Source organism: Bos taurus, chromosome 7 (assembly GCF_002263795.3).
Source record: "Bos taurus isolate L1 Dominette 01449 registration number 42190680 breed Hereford chromosome 7, ARS-UCD2.0, whole genome shotgun sequence".
Lineage (NCBI taxonomy): Eukaryota > Metazoa > Chordata > Mammalia > Artiodactyla > Bovidae > Bos > Bos taurus.
In genome coordinates this window covers 12,304,913-12,329,806 of record NC_037334.1, presented here as the reverse complement: position 1 = coordinate 12,329,806, position 24,894 = coordinate 12,304,913, and the positions used below count along the sequence as shown (strand labels likewise).

The following is a 24,894-nucleotide window of genomic DNA, read 5'->3' as shown; positions in this document are numbered from 1 at the left end:
GACTGTGGCGCAGTGAAGACCTTGTTGGATGTTGCTGGTGTGTGTCACTGTATCACTTGGTAAACATTCTGGCTGCAAATTTGGGGCTGACCATATGCAAATTCTATGATCCAGAAACTCAATTTCTGGTTTTATACCCTGGAGAGAGTCAAGCCCAGGGGCCCCATGTCAGGAGTAGGGGGATATGGTGACAGCATTTTAAACTGCAGACAATCCAAATACACGTCAACCAGAAGATGGAAGAACAAATTATGCCACAGAGTGGAATATTACACAGCAATGGAAAAGAATGACTGTCACCACCCAAGAAAATAAGAACTCATCTCAAGGTTGAGTGATGGAAGAGACGCACAGAATTATTCCATCTGTTCAGTGTTAGAAGTAGGAAGAAATAAATTCTAGTGTTTAAAGATGAACGTGTAGCTGGGAAAATGAGAGGAGCTAAGAAATGCTCTTTCCAGAAGTAAGGGTTTGGATACCTCTAGGGCAGGGCTTTTTACATACTGTTGACAATAGGGGTCAGATTCTTCTCTGTGGTGGGGCTGCCCTGTGTGCTGCAGAGTGATGAACAGTGTCCCTGATCCCTACCCTCTTGTGCTACTAGCAACACCCTTGATGCTCCAACTCATGACACCTGAACATGTCTGCAGACCTTGTTCCTGCTTGTGAACCCAGCTTCACAGGGAAGGATGAATCGAAGAGGTGCCTGTGGTTGAGGTCTGTTTTGTTCTATTAATACTTCTTGCCTTGGGTGGTGCTTACATGGGTGTGTGACTTTAAAATCCTTGATAAATGAATGGATTGTATGTGTTCTGTTCATTTTTCTGAGGCCTGTTCCAGACCAGCTAATGAACAGAACTTGGGGAGGGGTCCCAGGGTGTCAGTTGCCAATAAGGGGCCACCATGCACTTGAAGAGGGAGGGCTTTAAAAATTTTTTTTTGGCTGATGCCACCGGGCATGTGGGATCTTAGTTCTCCAGAGATCAAATCCATACCCCCTGCAATGGAAGTGTGGAATCTTATCCCCTGGACCACCAGGGAATCCCGGAAGAGGGAGGGCTTTGGGGAGAGATGCTTCAACTAGGGGTGATGGGGCAGGGGTGGGGGAGCCAGAACTTTGCAAATGCTCCATGGGGGCTGCTCCTAGCCCTGTCAGGGTTCTCTTCAGCCCCAGGAGCTCAGGGGTATCCCCGGAACCCCCCATGCCCATGCTCTCCTTGCCAGAGATGAAGCCTGCTCCAGTCTCCTAGAGTCGACAGGGGGTTTGCTGACCTCTCTCGGGATGCCCCCTCCCTGAGCCTGGCTCCCTGGGTCCTGGGGGATGGGGGAAGTGGGCAGCAGGAGATAACAGAGTGCAGCCTCAGCCCTGCCCTGGTACCAGGTTCCTCTGGGGGCCTTGTTCTAATTATTTCCTTCCATCTCCCCTATCAGGTCCCTAAGGGGCTTGCCAGGCCAGTGAAGGCAGGGAAAGTGCAAAGTAAGCTGCAGACAGGCTTGATTTATGGGACTTGCCAGCCTCGCCAAGGCTCCTAACCTACTTAGTGAGGGCGGCAGGCCAGGCTCCCAGTGGAAAATGGTTCCCATGTGTTGGGGGTGATGGCGGTAGAGAAAGGAGCTGGGGAAGATGGTACAGCCATCAGTCCAGCCTCTGTCACCTCCTGGCCTGCTGGTGCCTTGGTTTCCCCTCTCAACAACACTCATTTCTGCTCGGCAGGACTCAAGCGGGGACATGCACACAGTAAGTGCTTGATAAATGGTGACAGCTGAGGGAAGCATTGGGAGATCTAGGGTGGGCAGAATTGGAATTCTGCTGTGTGACCCCAGACAGGTCACTTAACCTCTCTGGGCCTCAGTTTCTTCATCTGTCCAATGGGGATACCCCTAGCATCTGGGGCTGCGCCTGAAACTCAGCAAGTGCTTGGTGAACAGGGGCTGTTAGCAGACCCTGGGGCCCCAAAAGGAGAGTTTTTTAGCTCTTAGCCCACTAAAATCTCAAAGTTTAGGCTGTGCCTGACTAAAAGTTCAGGTTGTGACTAAGTCAAAAGGCTTCCCTGGTGGCTCAGATGGTAAAGAACCCGCCTGCAATGCAGGAAACCTGGATTCGATCCCTGGTTCAGGAAGATCCCCTGGGGAAGGGACTGGCACCCCACTCCAGTATTCTTGCCTGGAGAATCCCATGAACAGATGAACCTGGCAGGCTACAGTCCGTGGGGTTGCAGAGAGTTGGACACCTCTGAGACTAACACTTCTACTTTTTTTGAGTCAAAACAATCCTTTCTTTCAAAACTCCAAGTCAGAATGAAAAAGTCGGTTTGGTGAGACCTGGCTGCACAGATGATACTGCTGGAGCACCCTCTGCCTTCGGACTCCCCTACATCCCACATAGAGCTTGTGCCCTTCCACAGCCTATGGCCTCACTCTCCTCACCAGAGATTCCAGCAATTCTCAGCCCCAGCCACTCTTGGGCCAACTCTTCCCCACCAGGCACACAGAACCACTGTCTCAAGGAACATCCTTCATCAAGCCCAGAATCAGAGCCTCCCCTCCCCACCAGTGGCCATGGGGGCTGTGGCCTGGGGTGACCCTAACATTCCTTCGACCCCAGCTATCAGCTTTTCACGAGGCAGGAGAAAGGGACGGAGGAGCTGGGCTGGGAAGGAGCCTGCTGGGGGAGACTCACATTGTTTCGTGGTGCGTTGGGCTGAACAGGATCCTCGGCCGCCAGGGCGATGCTGCTCATGGCGATGACCATGAGAATGCACATCTCAAAGTAGCGCAGGTTCAGGATGTAATGGCACAGGCGGCGAAGGCTGTTGAGGACAGGGAGACGCACAGACAACAGCTCTTGAGCCCTTTTGTTCTGTCATCTCCTTATATCACTTACCACTATCTGGGATCTCTAACTCCCACGGTCCCACACCCAACAGAGTATCAAGCTCCTACCCCTGGGGGCCCTCTTAGGGCAGGGGAGCCCTCCGCAGGGGAAGGTAATTCCCACCTCTGTTTATAAGTTCCTATCACTTCCAAACCACCCTCCTGGAACATCTTAACTCACAGACTGAGTTGAATACTGTCCTTGAATCTGTAGGAGATGAAAAACCTTTCTATGCATAAAATGTCATATAGTCAAACCAAACTGGGAAATTCTGGGTTAAGTAGATTTCTTTTTTTTTTTAATTAGTTGAGTGACCTTAGGCAAGTTATCGTACCTCAGTGTCCTCATCAGTGAAACGACCATAATAATCACATCTAATAAGAATGTGAGGATCAAAAGAGTTAATATATGCCTGGTATATGGTAGGGGCTCCAAAAAGTTACTTAAATTATTAATTGCAGGCCTTATCAGTACCTTTAATACACTAATGACACAATAATGAGATAATTAAGTGGATTAATAATGATAAAAATATCATGAGATTGTATGAATGGCTGCAGGGCTGGGTGGCTAAGAATAGCAACGTCGGAGTCAGTCTCTCTGGGCTCTCCCACTTGCTTGCTGTTTGACTTTAGGCAGGTGATTTTGCCTCTCTGGACCTCAGTTTCTTCATCTGTCAAATGGGGATAAGCAGAGTACCAACTCCTATAGGGTTATTATGAGAAAATTTTTTTTTTTTTGTAAAGCATTCAGAACCATGTCTGGTGCTGAGTGCCATATAAGAATTTCTTTATTAAAATCGAGAATGGCAACCAAATAAAAAAGTAAACACACAGGCTGAGTCTCCGAGAGGCAGGTTAGAGAAAGCCGTTTCCCCTGCAGCTATTTGACGTGATTCTTCTTGGTGTCAAGAAGCATTTTGAGGGATCAGAGTTTCAAGAAACACTCTTTGGAAAAATGCAATTCCAAAACAACCTTTGAGCCAGCAAGACATAGGTGTGATAAATTTCTCCCCTAAATAATCTGGCCTCCTCAAGGCCCTCCCAAGACAAAGGGCCATGGAACTCAAAAACCGTCTACCCAGAATCCAAACCCTCATGGAGCATAAGTTAGGAGCAGAGCTCAGGAACCAGGGCTGTCATGTACAGTTGTAAACGCTGTGCACTGTACAAAGCAGCTATTTCTACAGGACACCTCTCACAGCACAGACGGTGTAGATTTGGGTATTTATGATCATGATTTTCTAGCTGATGGCAGGAGGGGGTCTTTTCCAACAAACCAGTTGGAATCAGTTTTTTGAAATAAGTACTTTATGATAAGTTTCTATCTTATACAACTTAAGAAAGGGACATCATTCTTTAATTGCTCAAAAGTTCTCTATGGACTAATGGTCTTAGAGGCGACTCTCCCCCATTACACTTTGTCTGGGTCTGCCCTCTGGCCTGACTTTCACTGCCCCAGTGGGAGCCCTGGGCCCCCTGCCCTGGCCATGGGCCATACTCACGGGTTGGTCGTAGAGAGGATAAACATGGAGCTGTAGGGGGGCATGGGCTTGGGGCCGTCTTCCCCGGGGTCGTCTTCCTCCTCCTCTTTCTTCTCTTCCTCCTTTTTTGGCAGTGGGTCTGGGTTGGCGTTTTTGTTCACTGTTGGGATAAGAAGCAACACAGGGCTCCCTCCGTGGTTTCCCACCTCTGATCTCCTGCCTCATTCCCAAAGCAGCAATAAGCAGCTGACGCAAAGCGCCTACTATGTGCCAGGCACCCTATTATGCCATTGAACCTTCACTTGACCCTGTGAGGTTGGTACTTTATGATCCCCACTTTACAGATGAGGAAACTGAGGCACAGAGAGGTGCAGAGACTTGCCTAAGGCCACGTGGCTGGGAAGTGGCAAAGCTGTAATTTGAACCTGGGCAGCCCAGCACCAGAGGGCTTGCTCTTAATCATTCTACAGCCTTGAGTCTGCTGTGACCTTTACCAGATATTAATACAGACCTGTCCTCAGGCCCTGATGACCTTCATACTGTCACTTGGAGGCAGGCAGGGTGAGTCCCCAAAGCCCCACTTTGCAGATGGGAATACTGAGTTCCTCCCGTAGTCAAAATGTAGGATTCCCCCCATTAACACCCTTCTCCTGACTGAGGTGAGGCACCACCCTCCTGAGCACTGATCCCATAGCCTAGTTGCATTATGGGTTTATGGATAGGCTGAGCCTTACTGAGCCTCAGTTTTTTCATCTGTGAAATGGGCACAGTGACAAGATTTACCTTGTACGACTGTGGCAAGGATTTACAGGGTAAACTTATGGACAGCTCTTGCACAGAACTGGGCTACTGCTATCATCTTAAAAATAATAAACCCAGGGGATACTTTCCAAATTTCCAGTTTGGATAATTTCCAAATTTCTTGGATCATGGTGTTACATGTGGGAGGTTTTGGGAAGAGGCAAAAACAGCCAATTCCTCAAGGTGCTAGGCCTGCACTGTCCAGCATTTGAAACACGGCTAGTCCAAACTGCGGTATGCAGTGTGAAACATGCTAGATTTTCAAGACTGAGTAGGAGAAAAAGAATGTAACTATATGTAATAATAATGTAAAATACATTATTGACACATGGAAATGTTAATAGTTTGGATATAAATCAATAGCATTTGGGGTTAAATATAATTTACTATTAAAGTTCAGTTCATTTGTTTCTTTTTATTTTTAAAAATTTTTGGTCACACCCTGTGGCATGTGGGACCTCAGTTCCCTGACCAGGGATTGAACCCCTGCCTCCTGTGTTGGAAAGCAGAATCTTAACTACTGGACTGGCAGGGAAGTCCCTCTTTTTTATGTTTTAAATCACTTATGTCTTTCTTCCTTCTTCCTCCTCTGCTTCCTCTTTTCCTCCCTTCTCTTTTTTAACATGGCTACTAGAACATTTAACATTACAGAGGTGAAAAAAAAAATTACACAGGTGGCCTGCATCACATTTCTTTCGGATGGCGCTGGCCTAGAGAATTATCTCACTCCCCCCAAACTTCCATCAGAGGAATCTGCTGACCCCTCAGATATGGGGGCTTCCTGGCTCCCCTGTGGGAATTTGGGAGGCAGGAAAATTTGCTAACCTGTTGTGTACTTGCCAGGCATCATATCCATACTATCTCATTTAATTCTCCTAGCAGCCCCTGTGGGGGCAGGAACTATGTCTCTACCCATTTTCCAGAGGAAGCAATTGAGGCCAGAGAGGTGGAGTCACTGTCCGGAGTCCCTTAGCTGCGCCTCTGGGGAGGAAGCCCAGGAGGCCGGCTCCCCTGCCCAGGGATGTATGAGACTGGGGTTCGTACCTTGGATGATGGTGTGGTTGAGTGGGGGTGGGCAGGCTGGGGGGATGTCCACCGTGGTGTGGTCAGGTTTCCTGGCAGTCTTAGCTGAGTTGGCCTGGGTGCTGCTGGGGTTGGTGACGATAAGGCTGTTCTCAGGGGTCTTGGGGGGGCCGGGGTTGGACGGGTTCCCCGGGTTGTTGGCTGTCCGGCGACTGACGGCATTCTGAGGGTTGGTGGCCGTGGTGGTGGGGGCCGGTGTGGGGCCAGGGTCCATGCTGTTCCCCATCTTGGCTGGGCTCTGGGGCAGGCCGGCGTGGCTGAGGCTGTCGTGGGGACTGGCTGACTCCGCAGTGGCCAGTTTGTTGTTCTTCATGTTGTCGATATCCTCGGCCAGCGGGGGGTCTTGGCGGCCCAGGTCCTGCTGGATTGGCCGTGTGGTCGACAGGTTGGGGCCTGACACGGGGACCCCGGAGCCCTGGTTCTCTCTGCAGCAGGCAGGCCAACAAAAAAGAACCCGTGAGTGAGTTAGAACATAGAGGGGACATGTCTGGATCCTGCCTAAGATTCCATTGGCCATCGAGGGGCTGTGTTCTGAAATTCTCCTGTGCCTGGTCCATTCTTGTTAGGGATCAAGATGCCATGGGGGGGACTTCCCTGGTGGTCCAGTGGTTAGGCTCTGTGCTTCCAAAAAAGACCTCATGGGGATGTAAGTGCCCACCCTTGCAGGTTTCAGTGTGGTGTTTCTCCTGCCAGAAGGGCTGCTTCCTAGGAGATGAGGTTACTCCTTCACGGAGAAATCAGAGTGGAAAAGAACTTTCTGCCAGAGCCTCCATCTCTCCAATCCAAACCTTCCTGCTCCTGTCTCTGTGTCTCCCATTAGCTCCTTGGCAGGATAAGGACATACACTGCTTCCAGGGGTGGCTAAAGCAGAGCCATAAATACCACCTCTTTAGTGGTGGAAATGGTGCCTTTTTTTTGGCCCCATCACGTGGCATGTGGGATCTTAGTCCTCTGACCAGGGATCAAACCCTCAACCCTTACGGTGGAAGTGCTGTCTTAACCACTGGACCAGGAGGCAAGTCCCTCCCTCTGACTCTTCTGAAAGGCAACCCCTAATTCTGTACCCCATGCCCTTCATGTCTCCTCCTAAGAGCTCACACTCACGGAGTACTTGCTGTGTGCCAGACATGACATACGTCAGCTCATTTTCAAAAAAAACAGGGAGCGGGTAGTACCGTTATCCCCATTTTAAGATGAGGAAACCAAGGCCCAGAGACAGGAAGGGCCCTGCTTAGTTAGTTAGGTAGTTATGTAGTTAGTTAGTTAGTTATGTAGTTAGGCTACATAGTTGGTAGCAGACAGAGCTTGGACCCAGACCACATGGCTCCAGCACCCACGCTAACCCCCACCTGACCCTGCAGCTCTCTTACTAAGCTGTTTGAGATCTCCCAGGGGGTCAGCCCACAGTCGGTGGATGCAGGGAAGTCTTTGACACTTTCTGTAACCACCAATAGAGTGGGCCAGCCTCTCTTCTATTTCAACTCACTAACTTCTGGAGCAATCTTATGAGGTCCAAATGGCTACTGTGTCCATTACAGAGATGAGGAAACTGAGGCCCAAAGAAGCTGAGTCAGGTATACTAGAGAATGGTTTTGTCAGGCTATCTCCATCACACACTCACTCAAGAGACCAGAAACGAGCAAAAGACAGCCCTCAGATTGCATCCATTCATGGAACACCTGGGAGATTAGATGCAATCACAGGAACCAAGGCCCCTGGACAGCATGGGTTTGGTTCTCAAGGCCCAATCTGGAACCCTGAATCTATCTAACACTTAAAAATTTTTAAAAAGTCGGCCTCTGTAAATCAACTATACTTCAATAAAAAATAAAGCAATTATCCTCCGTTTAAAAATTCATAAAAAAAAGCTGACCTCCCCTGGAGGTCCTTCCACTGGCTAAACCACCAGTACCATCTTCCTTGTTTTAATTTTAGATTTTAACTTGCAAAAGTCCATGGTGTTTTTAACCAAGCAGAAGAAAGACGAGGTAATTTACTTTTGGGTTTGTGTCTCTGAGGCCTCGGAGAAGGCAGTGATACCTCACTCCAGTACTCTTGCCTGGAAAATCCCAGAGATGGGGAGCCTGGTGGGCTGCAGTCCATGAGGTCGCTAAGAGTCGGACACGACTGAGCGACTTCACTTTCACTTTTCACTTTCATGCACTGGAGAAGGAAACGGCAACCCACTCCAGCGTTCTTGCCTGGAGAATCCGAGAGATGGGGGAGCCTGGTGGGCTGCCGTCTACGGGGTCATACAGAGTCAGACACGACTGAAGCGACTTAGCAGCAGCAGCTCTGAGGCCTCACAGGGAGAAGGACAGGCCCAGGCCAATTCGTCACTTGCAGGTGCTAGGCTGACACTTCAGAAGACTGATTTGGCTTTGAGTCTCACCAAGGCCATTTTACTAGCTGTGCGACCCTCTGTAGCTTGAGTAACCTCTCTGAGCCTCAGTTTCCTCATCTTTTTTTATGCTTTGTCTGCGCTGGGCCTTTGTTGCTGTGGGCGGGCTTTCTCTGGCTGCAGCGAGTGGAGGCTACTCTAGTTGTGGTGTGCAGGCTTCTCATCACAGTGGTGGCTTCTCTCGTTGCGGAGCACAGGTATGGAGCGTTCGGGCTCAGTAGTCTTGGCACACGGGCTTAGTTGCTCCGCGGCATGTGGGATTTTCCAGGACCACGGATCGAGCCCGTGTCCCCTGCATTGGCAGGAGGATTCTTAACCACTGGACCACCAGGGAAGTTCCCCGTACCCATCTTTTGGACAAAGGGTCTTTGCAGATGTAATGAAGGATCTTGAGATCAACTGGGATGAGGGTGAACCCTAAATCTAATGGCAAGCGTCCTTAGAAGACAAGGGGAGAAACACACACAGAAGAGAGGGCAGTGTGAAGATGAAGTCAGACTGGAGTGATCCTTCTATCGGCCAAGGGATCGCAAACACCAAGGATTGCCAGCAGCCCTGGGAAACTGACACTGATCCCTGGACACTGAGCATCAGCTCTGATGGTGTGGATTAAATGAAATAAATCTTAAACCAATATTTCCTCAACCTCTTCCACAGCCCACAAAGAGGTTGCTAATGCTAATCCCCTCCCGGTACCTTTTTAGAAGTTGGACATCAGTCAAAAAGCTGGTTGGGGATATTTTCTCATTTTATATATTGTTTTAAGCAGAGCTCTACCCAAAAGTGGGCTCAGTGAAGTTATCATTTCAAAGAGAATCTGAATCCTTTGGTCACCACCCAGAGAGACTGTACTAAATAACACAGCAGCTGAGACCACAGCGTGCCTTTTGTTAAAGGGACAGCCTCACGCACGGACCGAGAGCCCCTTGTTCAGATGGAAGGGGATCTGAGGGTCTTTTGTTTTGCCTTGTTTTTGTTTCTTCTGTTGGCTCTGCTTGCCATGGAGTTTTAACAAGCTCAGCCTGCAGAGGCCTATATCAGTCTCCAGGATGTTTTATTTCGAAGTGTCTCCAAGGAGAACTCAAAAGGGGCAGAAACTTTGAAGTCAGGCCCCTTCCCCCTTCCCTCTTGGGGATCTGCCATCATCTGCTTGCAATAGGCAACTGATTGCATAACGCCCGCATCCCGTTGCCAGCTGATCACTTCAGCATCTGGTTGCTAAGGATTACGGACAGCTTGCCCAGGGCATGCTCCAGTCCCTAGGTCCAGAGGATGGGTGGGCCTGCTTCCTTGTGGTCCACCGTCCTTAGGAGTGCACCTATTCACTCATTGAGTCCCCACGACAGCCACTATCTGAGATGCTGCCATTAGGATTAGGCTCATTTTACAGATGAGGAAGATGAAGCCCAGAGAGGTAAAGGCATGGTGTCACCCCGCTGGGAAAAGGCTGAGCTGGACTCTGGTCCTACAGCTCTTAAGCTACAGCACCATTCAGTGAAGACCATGGGGGCAATGGATGACTTGGGGTGCATGGGATCGAGGTGCTGAGGAGACTGGCCAAAGCAAATTGAGGATACTATAAGAATCAGTATTAAAAGACGGAGCCCCTCCTTTCACCCCATCCCATGAAGGATCAACTGTGAGGCTCAGAAGTCCAGTCTCTCTCTTCTTGCTCCTTTTGGGAAGTAGGTTGTCATGGTGATGGGAGCAGGTGGAACTAGTGTGCCAATAGCTGAGATATTAATTCTCGGGTGGTACAGGTCTTGGCAAAACGTCCTCTGGCTCAGCCAAATCAAGCAGGAGGCACTGCCTGGTTATCAGGGAGTGGTGGATGCCCTGCAATGCACAGATTTTTGCAGCGATTCAGAGAAAGCTCCGTTTTCATTTTGGTGGGCCTGGGGTGACACTGGGCTCAGCTGCCTGGTATGAGGAATCAGGGGCCAGCAACTGTTTAATAATACAAAACAGAATGTGCTCCACTCACTTTCCACTGGGGGAAGCCAGTTAAAGTTTCAGAGGAGGGGGACAGTTAAAGCTGAAGAGGAAGAGATGAAAGTAGAAATGTGGGAGCGGGGGGAAGGCTGGGACTACAGGAAAACAATTACACTAATTGTCAATGCTCTAGAGAATCAAAAACACAGAGCGTGTCTGGGGAAAAACCTAAGGAATGACAAGAGCAGAAATGCATGAGGCAGGACTGTTGGGGTCACTGGCTTTGTCATAATATAGAACTGAAATGTCTTTTTAGTATGCTATGTCCTTGAATAAAATTTTATCTTCACCATTCTTATTTTTTTTGGTCGTGCCATGCGGCATGTGGGATAATATTAGCTAAGATCGTTGAGACCTTATTCTCTACCACGCATTGTTCCAAATGCTATATGTGGATTTTTTTTTTTGGCTGCACTGCATGGCATGTGGAGTCTGAGTTCCCCTGATCAGGGATGGAACCCGTGTCCCCTGTAGTGGAAGTGTGGAGTCTAAACCACTGGACCACCAGGGAAATCCCTCTTTTTTTTTTTTTCCAAGCAGACGAATGGCTTTTCTTTTTTTTTTTCTCTTTAAAAGTGTCTGAATCTTTATGAAGTTTTATTTCCAGTGAGCATTAGAACCTTTTTTATCAGCCAAATGAATAACGCCTCTCCTGGCCAGAGCATTTGACACATCTATTAATAAAGGAGTGAGCAGAGCCCTCCTGGTGTGGATTTGGGGGTAGAGGTGGGGAAGTACTTGGAGAGAAGGGGGAGCAAGGGCCACCTGTGGGATTCAGGAAAGCTGGGTTATCACACTTCTACTATCAGCTGGCTCTCCGCTTCAGGAACACCTTTCCCTCTCTGGGCCTGTTTCCCCATCTGTAAAAAGAGGCAGTTTAAGTGAACAATCTAAAGGCTATGGATTTAAAGTTGGTTTTTATGTCAATTGATACAAGCGTCTTAATAGTAATGATGATGTAACAATAGAAAGAGCTAAAACTTATTGAATGCTTATTACTAGTGCTACTACTAAAAACAGTTAACATTTGAGTATCGAATAATCATATTCATACTAATAAGAGCTAATATTTCCTGAACCCTGATTATAAGCCAGGCACTATTTAAAGCATTTTACAAGTATTAACTCATTTGAACTTTATACCTATGCTAGGAGGTAGGTACCATTTTTAAAATATAATTCGTTTACTCCACAAGGCATGTGGAACCTCAGTTCCCTGACCAGAGAACGAACTCTCACCCCATGCAGTGGAAGCACAGAGTCTTAACCACTGGAGCAGCAGGGAAGTCCTGGTAGGTACCGTTCTTATCCCCATTTTACAGATGAGGAAATGGAGGCCCAGAGAGGGGAAGTAACACGCTGAAAGTCACACAGCTAGCAAGCAATGGGGCAGCAGTGTGACCTCTTGGCTCCAGGACCCTTGCCCTTCACCACCAGGCTGTGTTCCCTTTCTATCCTTGTCATTCTGCCTCCTTCAATGATAGGAGGAGGTATAAATATGAGGATGATAACAACAGGAATATTAGTTATATTAACAGCACCAGTGACCCATTGGTTCTTAATTATGGTGTGTGTCTGCTCAGTTGTGCCTGACTCTTTGTGACCTCATGGACTGTAGCCCGCCAGGCTCCTCCGTCCATGGAATTTTCCGGGCAAGAATACTGGCCAGGGTGCCACTTTCTTCTCCAGGTCTTAGTCATGGAGTCCTATGCTAGACTTTATTCCACCTAAATCCCCCTCCAGTGGCCTCCCCTTTCCCGGGAAGGACTCAAGATTCTACTGACCTATTATCGTCCCTTCAATTTCTTCCACTCTTTCCTTACCTTCCAAACTGAAAACTCGCCTCCTTCTGGTCCATCTTGGGGATTTTGCATATGTTGTTCTTAGCCTAGAACACTATTCCCTTTGGGGAACAATGGTTTTTCAGAGGGCTGTTGTGGAGCTATGTGGAGAACTAATGCCATAATAACTAGGGGGCACTGTGAACATTTAGGAAATGGGAGGCAGGTGTATAAACATCCTACCATGTGAAGGCAGTCTCCCTGGGGAAGAATTATTCTTTTTCCTTCACGACTTTCTAACGTCCCTCACACAGGTGAAAGATCTGCTTGTAATGATCGGAACCTTTAAGTTTTCTTTATTCACTTGTTTATTTGGCTGCCAGGCCTTAGTTGAGGCACGTGGGATCTTTAGTTGTGGTATGTGAACTCTTAGTCGCAGCAAGTGGGATCGAGTTCCCCAACAAGGGAGCAAACCCAGGCCCCCTGCACTGGGAGCACAGAGTCTTAGCCACTGGACCCTGGACCACCAGGAGGTCCCTGAGCCTTGAGTTTTAACCTAACTCTGTTTTACAGATCAGCATAAAGTATTTTTTTTGGTCACACCGTGTGGCATGGGGGAATCTTAGTTCCCTGACCAGGGCTGGAACCTCTTCCCCCTGCAGTGAAAACTCAGGTTCTCAATCACTGAACTACCAGGGAAGTCCTGCTGCATGTTTTAAATACTCATTGCATCTTCCTGGAATGCAAGTATTAGACAAACTGAAGGAAGAGTAGACTAAGTCACGCGGAACTTCACCATTTTGGAACATCTCAACACTGATGGTAACTCCCTCATGTCATTTGAATTGTTGGCACCCTGAGGCAGCTAGCATTTGCACCTATCGCATTCATGGTGATTCTGTGCATAGGTGCCTGCATCAGAATTGCTTCACTCTGGGGGACTTCCCTGGCAGTCTAGTGGTTAAGAATCCACCTTGTAATGCAGGGGATGTGGGTTCCATCTCTGCTTGGGGAACTAAGATCCCACATGCCATGGGGCAACTAAGCCGGTGTGTGGCAACGACTGAACCCGAGCACTCTGGAGCCCGTGTGTCACAAGAGAAAAGCTGGCTAACTGCAACGGAAGATTCCCCCTCCACCATCACCCCTGCCCTGGCCACAGCCAAATAAATAAAAGGTGGTGGTTAAGTCATTAAGTCGAGTCCAGTTGTTTGGGAACCCATGGACTGTAGTCTGTCAGGGTTCTCTGTCCGTGGGATTTCCCAGGCAAGAATACTGGAGTGGGTTGCCATTTCCTTCTCCAGGGGATCTTCCTGACCCAGGGATCGAACTTGGGTCTCCCACATTGCAGGTGGATTCTTTACCATCTGAGCCACCAGGGAAGCCTAACACTTAAACCATGCTGCCTGGCAATTATATCTCAATAAAACCTGAGAAAAAGAATACCTAATGTCAAAAAAAGAAAACACGGAGACTTAGAAAAACTGTTTTTCTTTTTAAAAAAGAAACAACCAAGATGATGTCCTAGTGGCAGGTGATAGAAAAGAAGAGGATGCTAATTAATAAAAGATCATTGGCTGTTTCAGCATTTAAGTTTTTGGGTTCCTCAATATACAAACACTGTAGGATCTTCTAGGTAGTGTTACGGAATATTGTTATAAAAAAGAGAGTGCCATTTCTGATTGGGTGAGGTTCTGGCTTGGGAGATGCCTCCAAAAGCCTTGAACCTTGCTCATCCTTCAATTCTGACCCAGAGTGGCTTTTTCAACAACCGTTCCCTGCCCCCCCACCCCCCAGCAAAATAATGTAAGGTGAAAAAATGATTGACTCAGTAACAGCTAAAAGGATCTAAATTTCCCAAGCACTTACGTGTCGGTTGCTTTCAGGCCCTTTCCATCTACTACATCATTTAATTCCCGGAATGACTCAATCCCACTATCTCCATTTTACAGATTGAGAAAACTGAGGCCCAGAGACGTGGAGTCCCTTGGCCAAGGCGACCCGCAAGCACATGGAAGAGCCATACCATTCTGGGGGAGAGTTTTTGTAGTTTCCCTGATACAAGGGCGTGACAGTTTGCAGCTTCTGGAGCCAGATGACCTGGGTTCAAGGCTACTTATTAGATGTGTGACTTTGGGCAAGTCAGCTCTGTTTCCCCATCTGTGAAATGGGCTATGGCAATGCCATCTATCTTTGCGGGTTGGTAAGAGGAGGAAATTAGCGGCTAGGGAGAGTACCAGGTAGCTAGCTGATACTCCTTGGGTTTCATCGCTTCCACTTACTTCCTCCTGCGGTGCCTGCGCTCCTTGTCCTCCCTGCGCATGTCCGCGTCGTACGCTGGGGGAGGGCCATGCCGGTGCCGCCGCCTCCGCTCGCCGCCGCCGTCTGGGCCCTCGCTCTCGCCCTCGCCGCCCCGGGCCGGCCGGCTGCCCTCGCGGTGCCGGGACCTCCGATCGGCCTTGTCGTCCGGGGCCTCGTCGCCCGGCCTGCGGTGCGCCCGGTGCCGGCGGGGCTCTCCGTCGGCCCCGGTGCGCGGGGACCCGCTGCGGCTCTCGCGGCTGCCCGCCTGCCGGTGCGCGTGCCTCCGGTGCGGGTCGCCCGCCTTGCCCCGCTCCGCCTCGCCCTCCCAGAACCCCGGCTGCTCCAGGCCGCCCTCCCGGGCGTGGTGGTCCGACTCGCGACCGTAAGGCCCCTCCCGGCTCAGCTCGGCTTCCTGGCTGCCCGCCCAGGGCCTCCGGGTGTCCAGGCCCACGGAGCTGCTGGGGTCCCGGGCCCGGTCGTGGTAGCGGGCCTGTTTCCTGAGGAAGTCCTCGGCTCGCTGCTGCCCGAGGCGCTGGTCCACCGTGGGCTCGGCCGCCCGGCTCTTGTTGGTGTTGTTGTTACGGTTCTCCTGGGGGTCGACCACCAGCGGCCGGTCCAGGTGGGTCTTCATGTCGGGCCGCAGGTGGCGAGCGTAGGAGGCCTTCCAGCGCTCGTCTGGGTCCATCTCGTTGTAGAGTGCCTCCCGACTGGCCAGAAGATTCTGCTTCCTCATCTCGCTTGTCCGCTGCTCCCACACCGACTTGGCGGGCTTCTGGTTCTTCTGTTGCTCCTTCCTGTAAAGAAATCGTGCCGGGGTTATGGAACTGCTGGGCGTCGTGGCCTGCAGGGGCCACTCAGGCCAACAGGTGTGTGGGCCCCGGTGGAGATCTCAGCTCAGTTAGGTATTTCCACCTTGGTGGATGTCTTGCTCCAAGTGGGCATTTTCACCCAAATACCTATCTCAGTGGGCATCTTGACCTAGGTAGGCATTTCTGCTCAGGCAGGTACCTTGGCCCAGACAGACATCTTGACCCAAGTGGGCATCTCTGCCCAGGTGGGTATAACGACCCAGTGGGCATCTCCACCTGTATCGGTACCTTGGCCCAGAAAGGCATGTTGACCTGGGTAGGGGGAGGTCTCTTGGACCAGGTGGGATATCTTGACTTGGCTGGGTATCTCCACCCAACTAGGTGTTGTAACGTGTGTGGAAAACTCAACCTGGCTGGTCATCTCAGCCTTACAGGAGTCTCAGCCCAGGTGGGCATCTTGGGTATCCTGGCTTGGCTGGGCATTTCGTCTAATGGGGGTCTCAGTCAGGTGTATGTTCATCGACTGACCTCTCTATTCCTCTTCAAGTTGTAGTACAGGGCCCCTGGGGGCGGTCCTGATGTTCAGAATACTCTTAATCTCTGAGACAGCCAATCATAATGAACACTGACCTGCAGCAGGTTCTGGAAGCCCTCGCATAGGCACTTGGGAGTCTTGAGACAGTGTCTCTATGGAGATGGTGAAAAACACCAGTGGGATTGTTGCTGGGGGTGCCAACTGAAGCCCTCAAACATTCAGATTTTTCCAGGCATTCTGTGTGTATCTATATTTGTATACAGACCATCACCTCCTATGGGCTTCCATGTCTGAGCATGTATCTCCCTGTGTTCTCCTTTCACAGCCACCTCCTTGCTTTCTGGGAAAGAAAGCCCCCTCTACATTGTCCAGTGATGCACTGCCCCACAGTGTTGCAAAGTCCCGGGACTACCCAACAAAGGCACGATTCAGAATATCAGTGTATCAGTCTTCTTGCCTGGAGAATCCCAGGGATGGGGGAGCCTGTGGGCTGCCATCTATGGGGTCGCACAGAGTCGGACACGACTGAAGTGACTTAGCAGCAGCAGCAGTGTTAATGAATCTTTCTTTAATCAAAACACCTTAACTCTCACCACCTGACCACCTCTGATCCACTAGCAAATTCTGGTTCACTCTTACCTTCACGATCTGTCTACAATTCAGCTATACCCATCACCTGCTCTGGCACCACCCTGGTCCATTCCTTATTATCTCTTTTGCAGGGAACAGTGCAGTCCTTTCCAACCTGGTCTCTTGCCCTTGCTCCCCTGATAGTACCTAGAGGGCACCTGAGTCCCTGTTCCTCCTTAAGAACTGTCCATGTGTCTCCCCTGGCTCAGAACAAAATTCTCTGTCTTCCCCACTGCCCAAAAGGCCCTACAGGATCTGTTCATCACCTGTCTGCCTCTACCTCCTGCCACTTCTCCACCCCCACTCACTCTACTTTAGTTACATGGGCTTCTTTCTGGTACCCTAACCACACTGGCACGTTCCTGCCTCAGGGCCTTTGTACATGCTGTTCCCACTGCCTGAGATGAGCTCCTCCCTCACCTTCTTCAGGCTTTGTCACCTGAGACCACCCCTGACAATTTCACTTAAATCATAACGCTCATCACTCCTAGCCCTCCCTATACACCTCAACCTCTTTTTAATGCTGTATTTTCAGCAACAGTGTCTGGCACAGAGTATGTGTTTATTAACTATTTCTTGACTGAAAGTGGGTGGGAGGGCAGAAGTACTTTTTCCTAAGGCTCAACGCAGTTAGGGACTGCTCCCTGCCCCCAAATCCTTGACTGGGAGGGTGCAGAGGCTGAGGAGCCCAGAGAGCATCTCAGAGTTGGTGGCACTTACACAGCTATGGACATGTTGGCTGCAGACAGAGGACTCACTTCTGCCACCTCTTTGGCTTTCTGGAGGGCGAGTTTCTGGTTGGCAGCCTCTTCTTCTTCTTGTTCATCCTAAAAGGCACATAGGATCCCTGTTCACAAACTATGAACTGGGCCTTGGGGCTGCATCTCTGACCCTACTGTTAACCAGGGGCATCATTTGAGATATTTACAAACAGGTCTGGCTTGGGTATCAACCAATCAGAGCTGAGGCCCCCTAATCGGAATGTATACTCATTGGTTAAGTGTACTGCTATCCCCTTCATGTCCAGGCTTGATATCCAGCTCATTCTGAACCCTATTTTAACACACAGAAGAAAGGAAAAAGACTGCCTTCCTTTCCCACAATGGAGATTTTTCTGTAACTCTGTCTCAGTGAGCTGGAAATTAATGCAAAGATTTTCCTCTCATTCTACTTCCTGGGTCATTTAAGCTCTCTGAACCAAGACTTTAAATAAAACACCAATAAGCCCCCACGTGCAGAAAAATCTGGCACCCACAGCCCATCCCATGCACTGCCAACAGCCTCCAGAAGGGGAATCAGGAGAGGAACTTAGATTCTCAGCCGGTTAGGTTCAGAGAGGAGGAGGATGGGGGAAGATGTTTTATAAAATACATACAGAAAAAGACGTTTTGGGGCTTTAAATCCTTCTTCAGCCTTCATGCAGGGCCTCATTCGTAAAACAGAAAAGCCAACAAAGAAAAAGCAAAGAAAAAGCAACGAGAAAGAAATGGCCAGAGACAAACCCGCCAATAAGCAAGATCATGCAGTGGCAGGGCACCTCTCCCACTGCGCTGGGATCTCTGGGGCAAGAAGCAACCTTACCACCTCGGAAATGGTCAGATCAGGACACTCTGTGTCAGTGACAACACAGGGGTGGGACTCGACTGGCCACCCTGCTCTCCCAAGTCCACCCCTCTTTCTGGCATCACATCCAAGCATTTCTGAGAGCCGAGTCCCTGGACTACTTGCCTCGGATACACTGCAAATGCACAAATGCAGATTCCCAGGCCTCCTGAAGAACCTGGCCCGGGCCCCAGCACCTGCGTTTTCAACAAGCTCCCAGGTGAGTCTGAAACACGCTCGAGTTCAAGCCGTGCAGCATATGGTTAGAAGCACAAATTCTGGATCCGTCTGGATTCAAATAGCAGCTCCTCCACTTTCTGCTTACCTTGGACGAAGTCTTTCTTTGTACCTCACAGTCTTCCTCTAAAATTTCAACTCCTAGACTTCCCTACTTCATATTTCTCCTTAGCACTTATCACTAGCTGACAAGTTTCTTTCTCGTCTATCTCTTCTGCTAGAGTATCAATGAAGGCAGAGGTTTGTCTTGTTTTATTCCTGGCTATTTCCCTGGCCCCTAGACCAGGCCCTGTTCACAGCAGGTGCTCAATAAATGCTTTTCAATGAATAACAAAGTCTGTAAAATGGGGCTCAGAGAATTTGCCTATGAGGTTTTCTGTGAGGGCTAAATGAGATAAAAACCTGTCTAACAACAAGGTCCTATGATGTAGCACAGGGAACTATAGTTAAAACCTTCTAATAAACTATAATAAAAATATGAAAAATAATCTATGTTTGTAACTGAATCACTTTGCTGTACACCAGAAACGAACACATTATAAATCAAATATACCTCAATCAAAAAAATTAACCACATCAGGGGCTGAGTGGGGTCCCTGCCACATTTTAAATGCCCAAGAAATGCTTGTGGAATAAACGAAGGGAAGAATGAGGGTCTGGATGACATTTCACAGGCGATGAGCTTTCTCCCTCTCTTTTCCCACCCTCCTGGGGCACCCCCTCCCCGACGACAGCCCTTGAGGATGGGGTCTTGGAACCTAGATGAGCTCATGGTTAAAATCAGCCCCTAACAGTGACACCAGTCAGCCCCATGGTGGCCAGGACTGTGGCCGTATGCTAGGGGGTGGCAGAGATTTCCGTCTTTCCTCCAGTTAGGGCTGGGCCTGGGAAACTCTCTCTCCCTCCTGCCATGGCTGGCAGATGGACGGTTGGCAGTCTTCTCAGTTCAGTTCGGTTCCCTGAATATGGCCTGTGTACCTTAAGGCATGGGGGATGGGGCGGTGAAGCTGAGGCAGGCCCCAGGCCTGGCCCTCCTGAATGATTCTGCATATGTTCTCTTAATGTGATAGGGCTGCAGGTGAAAGACTTGGGCTAGACCACGACCACCTCCTAGCATGCCTTTGTTCCAGACAGCTTCCCCTCAAACTGCAAAAGGTGCTCGGCTTCCCTTGTGCGGTGCAGTACCCGTTCAACCCTTCCTAGCAGCCCTGCTCAGGGGCTATCCCGAGGGCATAAGCTGTGTTCCTGAAAGCAACGTTGCCTTCTCTGTGCCTAGCTGAGGTGGACCTGAATCCCAGGGAGTACAGGGCTGCCCTAAGGGCATTTGGCATAAGATTTTGCCCAAATAATCCAATACCACTGACCATGAATGAAAACTGGGCTGCTTCCTCACATGAACAGTTCATACCCCCACACCCCAAATTCCTTTCTGATTTCATTTACTGTGCTCTGCTCTTTGAGGGATCACACCTCTGCTCTTTCAGTTCCTAGCTATGTGGCAAGGTCCTGGCCTCTCTCGGCCTCAGTTTTCCCATCTGCAAAATGGGGATAACAGTTACTCCCTATCTCATGCTTTCTGGTGTCTGCCATACGAGAGGGGCCATCACGTTTCCTTTGGTGGTTGTTAATTTTTATTTTGATCGTTACCTGCTCAGCTGGGGCTCAAATGAAAGTTGGCAGGGTGTGTGGGTAAAGAACTCAGGCTCTGGAACTTGCCAAGTCTGGGTCTGAATCCTAGCCTTCCCTTTCCCAGCTCTGTAAAATGAAGAGCTGTAGCTCCGGATCTCTGGTCATGCGAAGTGACTTACAAAGGTTCCTGTTATTGATCACTTCCTGTATGCCCCAAATTATGCTGAGCTCCTGACATGTATAGCATGATGCTTTAAATAATAGCAGCTGTCATCATCCCATCTGGGGTCAGTGATTCTGCCTTTCTGAACCTCAGTCCCCTCTTCTGCCAAAGGGAAATGACAGTTACACCTGGAACCATGAGCATCATATAATTCTTTACTGCTGCTGCTCAGTGGTGAAGTCCGGCCAGTTCCCAAGCTCACGGGGACACACACTGAGCCTCAGAACCTTGTCTGGGCTACTCTCCATCTGTCCCCTCCTTCCGGGTTTAGGGTGCTGACAGTGCCTGCTCGCCTGGAGGCTGCCGCATTCCTTGGAAGCCCCTCGACACTGCCCACTCCCTATAAACGGGCACTCTGGTGGAGTTTGCCATCTGCTTCCTGCAGCAACCCTGCTGCCTTAACCACCCCCACCTCCGCCCTCCTTAGCTGAAGAAGCCACTTGATGAGGGACAGTCTATTTTGGGGGTGGGGGAGGAGGTGCCTTTCTCCCTGGCACAGTGAAGCCGGGACAAAGGCTCTGACCCCAGCTCCTGTCCCCCTACCCCACCCTACCCCCTGCCTGGCACGGTCCTGATCTGCCATGAGCAGGTGGTAACTTTGCACAGCAACATTCTCCCACCAACTCCACCTTGGTGAGCTCCTGGGCGTTAGCCAGATTATCCACCGCGATGGCCAAGAACACGTTCAGGAGGGTGTCTGCAAACGCTGGAGTTAGGGAAAGCATTGCCACATGAACCCTGATATCTGGGACTCCTGAACCCCTCCCTTATGCTTCCCCTGCTCTCCCTGAGGACCCGGGCTCATCCGCCCCCCCAGAGGATACAGTTCCCGAAGAGCGTCAGCACGATGAAGTAGATGGAGAACACCATGCCGCCTTGCACGCCCCCCTGAGACTTGATGCCGTCATACATGACCTCGTTCCAGTCTTCGCCCGTCAGGATCTGAAAGGGGAGGGAGAAACACACAGCCAACCCCCCCTCAACCTTGGGCCCCTCAGAGATGCAGCTGTGGAGCCGGAACCTGGCGTGTGGGCCCTTTCTCGGCCCGTGTCTCTGGGTGGGGATGGTCTTGGCCGTTTGCGAGAGGAAAGGGCTGTCCTTGCGTGGAGGAGCTCTCAGCCTGTTCTAGCAAAAAGTGACCCTGGAAGAGGAGTTTCAGATCTTTCTGGTTTTCTCTGATATGATAGGGAGATTTTGCTATAGGCTGAGTCGTATATGTTGAGGCTATAAACCCTCATGTGATGTTATTTGGAGATGGGAGGGAATTAGGATTAGCTGAAGACATGATGGTGGGGCCCTCATGAGGGGATTGTGTGCTCAGTCGTGTCCAACTCTTTGTGACCGCCATGGACGGGAGCCTGCCAGGTTCCTCTGTCCATGGGATTTTCCAGGCAAGAATACTGGAGTGGGTTGCCATGCCCTTCTCCAGGGGATCTTCCTGGCTCAGGGACAGAACATAGATCTCCTGCATTGGCAGGCGGGTTCTTTACCACAAGTGCCACAATGAGGGGATTAGTGCCTTTATAAGAAAAGACAGCAGAGAATTTGGTCTCTCTCTGCCTCTCTGTCTCCCTCCCTCCCCCTGCTGTGTGTGAGAGAAGTGACAAGGCGGTTGTCTACAAGCCAGAAGAGAGTCCTCACCTGGAATCAACCCTGGATGCACCCTGATCTACCTCCAGCCTTCAGAACTGTGAGACGTAAATTTCTCTTGCTATATATCCACAGGTACTTCTGGACTGCTGTATCTGGGGGTGGGGATGGTGGTGGTACAGGTGATCAGAGGAAGCCTCAGGTAAAGAGACGCAAGTGCTGGCAAACAGGCAAGATGCTGACGTGTATGGGAAGGGCTAAAGGGATGTGTATGCAGGATCTACACGGTTGTTAAAAAAATATCCAGCTTCCCTCCTTTGCATTATTTCCATGAAAGTGAAAAAAAGTGAGAGTGTTAGTTGCTCAGTCAAGTCCAGCGCTCTGTGACCTCATGGACTGTAGCCTGCCAGGTTCCTCTGTCCATGGAATTTTCCAGGCAAGAGTACTGGAGTGGGTTGCCATTCCCTTCTCCAGGGGATCTTCCTAACCCAGGGATCGAACCTGGGTCTCTCCTGCATTGCAGGCAGATTTTTTACCATCTGAGCCACAAGGGAAGCCCCATTATTTTCATGAGGATAAAGTAAATATGAAAGAACTCCAAAGATGTTAATCCATTAGGTAGGGTTTTGCAGTCTTGGCACTGCTGGCATTTGGGAACTTCCTCTTGTCCTGTGCACTGCAGGGTATTAAGCAGCATCCTTGGGCTCTACCCATTAGATGCCAGTAACACCCCCACACCCCACTTGCGACAACCCTAAAATGTTTCCAGATACTTCTAGGTGTCCTTGGGGGACAAATACCTCTTGGGCAACAAGCCCTGTGCTGAAGACATATGGGCGGTGATGACTACTATCGATAATCATTGATGTAAAGGCTCAGAATTTCATGGATGGTTTCCCTTTCCAAGCCCCTGTCTACAGGTCTCATTCAGAAGTTCCCCTTCCCCCAGGAGAAGAGAGGAGTGAAGTCACATTTTCCCATAAACTTTCTGTTCTCTAAAGAGACAGAACCCACATGGAACGGCTCTGGAAGTCCCAGCTTGGCCAGTTCTAAACCTTGGGGCATGTGCCTACATGGGTGCAGAAGTTGGTTTGGCGGGACCACCCACGGTCAATCTGTCTGCTTTGGAATACGGAATTGGGGTGTCTTCCAGTCACGGGGAAGATGGTGTATTATCGATGTCTATTATTTTCTATATTCTGATGCTTTGACATATGGGAGGGGTCTTACTGATCCTGGGGGGAGTCAGGACTAGCTAATTCTTAGAGTTAGTAAACAATTTGCCTGTGGGTGTGGTTTAAAAAATGAAAACCAACCAATTCAGAGCCCACACTCCAAACCATCTCCACTACTGGGCTCTTACACTTAGGCCAATATTCTACTGTTGGAATTAGCCCAGGGTCAGGTTCCATATAACTCAAGACAGCTCCAGGACTTGCCGAAATTATTCAAACTAGCCAATCCTAAGCCTGATTAACCTGCCTTACCCATTTCTTCCTGTGGAACAGCCACAATAAAGGCTCCTGCCCACATTTCCTGTCCCCCTCCTAATGAACCCTGGTGCTTCTCCATGGGGCCCTGCATTCATGGGACTGGGTGAAGGTTGTACCTGAAAAACTGTCATTATTGCTGCTGGAAAAGTGTCGAAGTTGGTAGGAGGAGTCCCTTCATCGAAATTAAACCTGTGGAGAGGGCACAAACATTTCACGTTGGTCCCACCCTAGGCGTGTGAGGGCTTGGCTCAGTATCTTGTTTCCAGGGCAACATCGCCAGCATCTCTGTTTCCCTTAGAAAGACATACTGAGTGGTACCCAGGGCCCTGCCCATCTGGGTGGGTGCACTGGGCATCATCCAGGCCATGAGGAAGGCAGACTGTGTGGTGCAGGTGGGCCTGGGTCTCTGGAGGCAGTGAGCAAGGTAAGGGTGGGAGGCCCTGGGCTGGACCCCAGGGAAGCAGAAGTCAAGAGAAGCTGCTGAGCACTTACTGGCCGCCAAAGAGTTGCATTCCCAGAAGGGCAAAGACGACGATGAATAGGAAAAGGAGGAACAACAGGCTGATGATGGATTTCATGGAGTTGAGAAGAGAGACGACCAGGTTCCTGAGAGATGCCCAGTACCTGCCAAGAGAGGCCAGGGTTGGGGTATGGGGGTCAGGCTGGGGCCAGGGTGGCAGCAGCTGAGCCCATCTTCCCAACATGGGAAGGAGGTGACCCCGCCCCAGCCCCCATCCCCACCTTGGGATGCCAGGGAACCCAAAGACTTACTTTGTGACTTTGAAAATACGCAATAACCTGAGGGCTCGTAACACACTGATTCCAAAGGATGTGCCGGGTTTTATGACAGCCCAGATGACCTCAAAGATACTCCCGATGATGACCTAGAACAGAGGATCCCGGTCTTGTGTCCATGCTCCTTGCAAATGTGCCTGGGTCTGGACCTTGCAGGAACCCAGTCCAACTCCCCCCACTCAAATGAAATCATAGCGAGTGTCTCACACGCCTCTTATCCCTTCTCTTTTTAAACTTATTAACATGAGTGCAAAGAATTCCTGAAACATAATTACAAAGTGAATGCCCATGCAACCACCATCTGCGTCGAGAAATAGAGCATGTCAGCACCCTGAAAGCCTCTGGGGAACCCTAGACATAGCCACCACCCTGAATTTTATAATAACTATTTCCTTGCATTAAAAAAATTGAGGTGAAATTCACACAACAGAAAATTAACCAGAATGGTTCATTTAAAATAATGCACGATTCAGTGGCATTTAGCATGTTCACAGTGTATAACCATCACCCTTCTCTACTTTTGAAACATTTCCATCGCTCCCAGAGGAAACCCTGGACCCATGAGCAGTTGCTCTCCAGCCCCCTCCTCCCAGCCCCTGGCAACCTCTAATCTACTTTCTGACTCTGGAGATTT

At 49.9% G+C, this 24,894-nt stretch overlaps 1 protein-coding gene and 1 long non-coding RNA gene across 8 annotated transcripts in view; one reads left to right on the top strand and one right to left on the bottom strand.

Annotated features, from left to right (window-relative positions):
- Positions 1-24,894, bottom strand: part of CACNA1A (calcium voltage-gated channel subunit alpha1 A) — a 253,311-nt gene that overhangs the window by 67,510 nt on the left and 160,907 nt on the right. For all 7 annotated transcript variants that reach the window (XM_024993853.2, NM_001075129.1, XM_059887937.1 and 4 more), the window contains 10 exon segments: positions 24,237-24,349; positions 23,958-24,089; positions 23,582-23,654; positions 21,207-21,324; positions 21,012-21,079; positions 17,412-17,518; positions 14,699-15,511; positions 6,204-6,667; positions 4,380-4,518; positions 2,681-2,810 (listed from right to left, as the gene is read on the bottom strand). In XM_024993853.2, coding sequence (XP_024849621.1) covers positions 2,681-2,810; positions 4,380-4,518; positions 6,204-6,667; positions 14,699-15,511; positions 17,412-17,518; positions 21,012-21,079; positions 21,207-21,324; positions 23,582-23,654; positions 23,958-24,089; positions 24,237-24,349 — 2,157 coding nt within the window.
- Positions 15,495-19,018, top strand: LOC112447340 (uncharacterized). The gene is made up of 2 exons (XR_003035467.2): positions 15,495-15,583; positions 16,387-19,018. It is a non-coding gene; the product is annotated as an uncharacterized lncRNA (long non-coding RNA).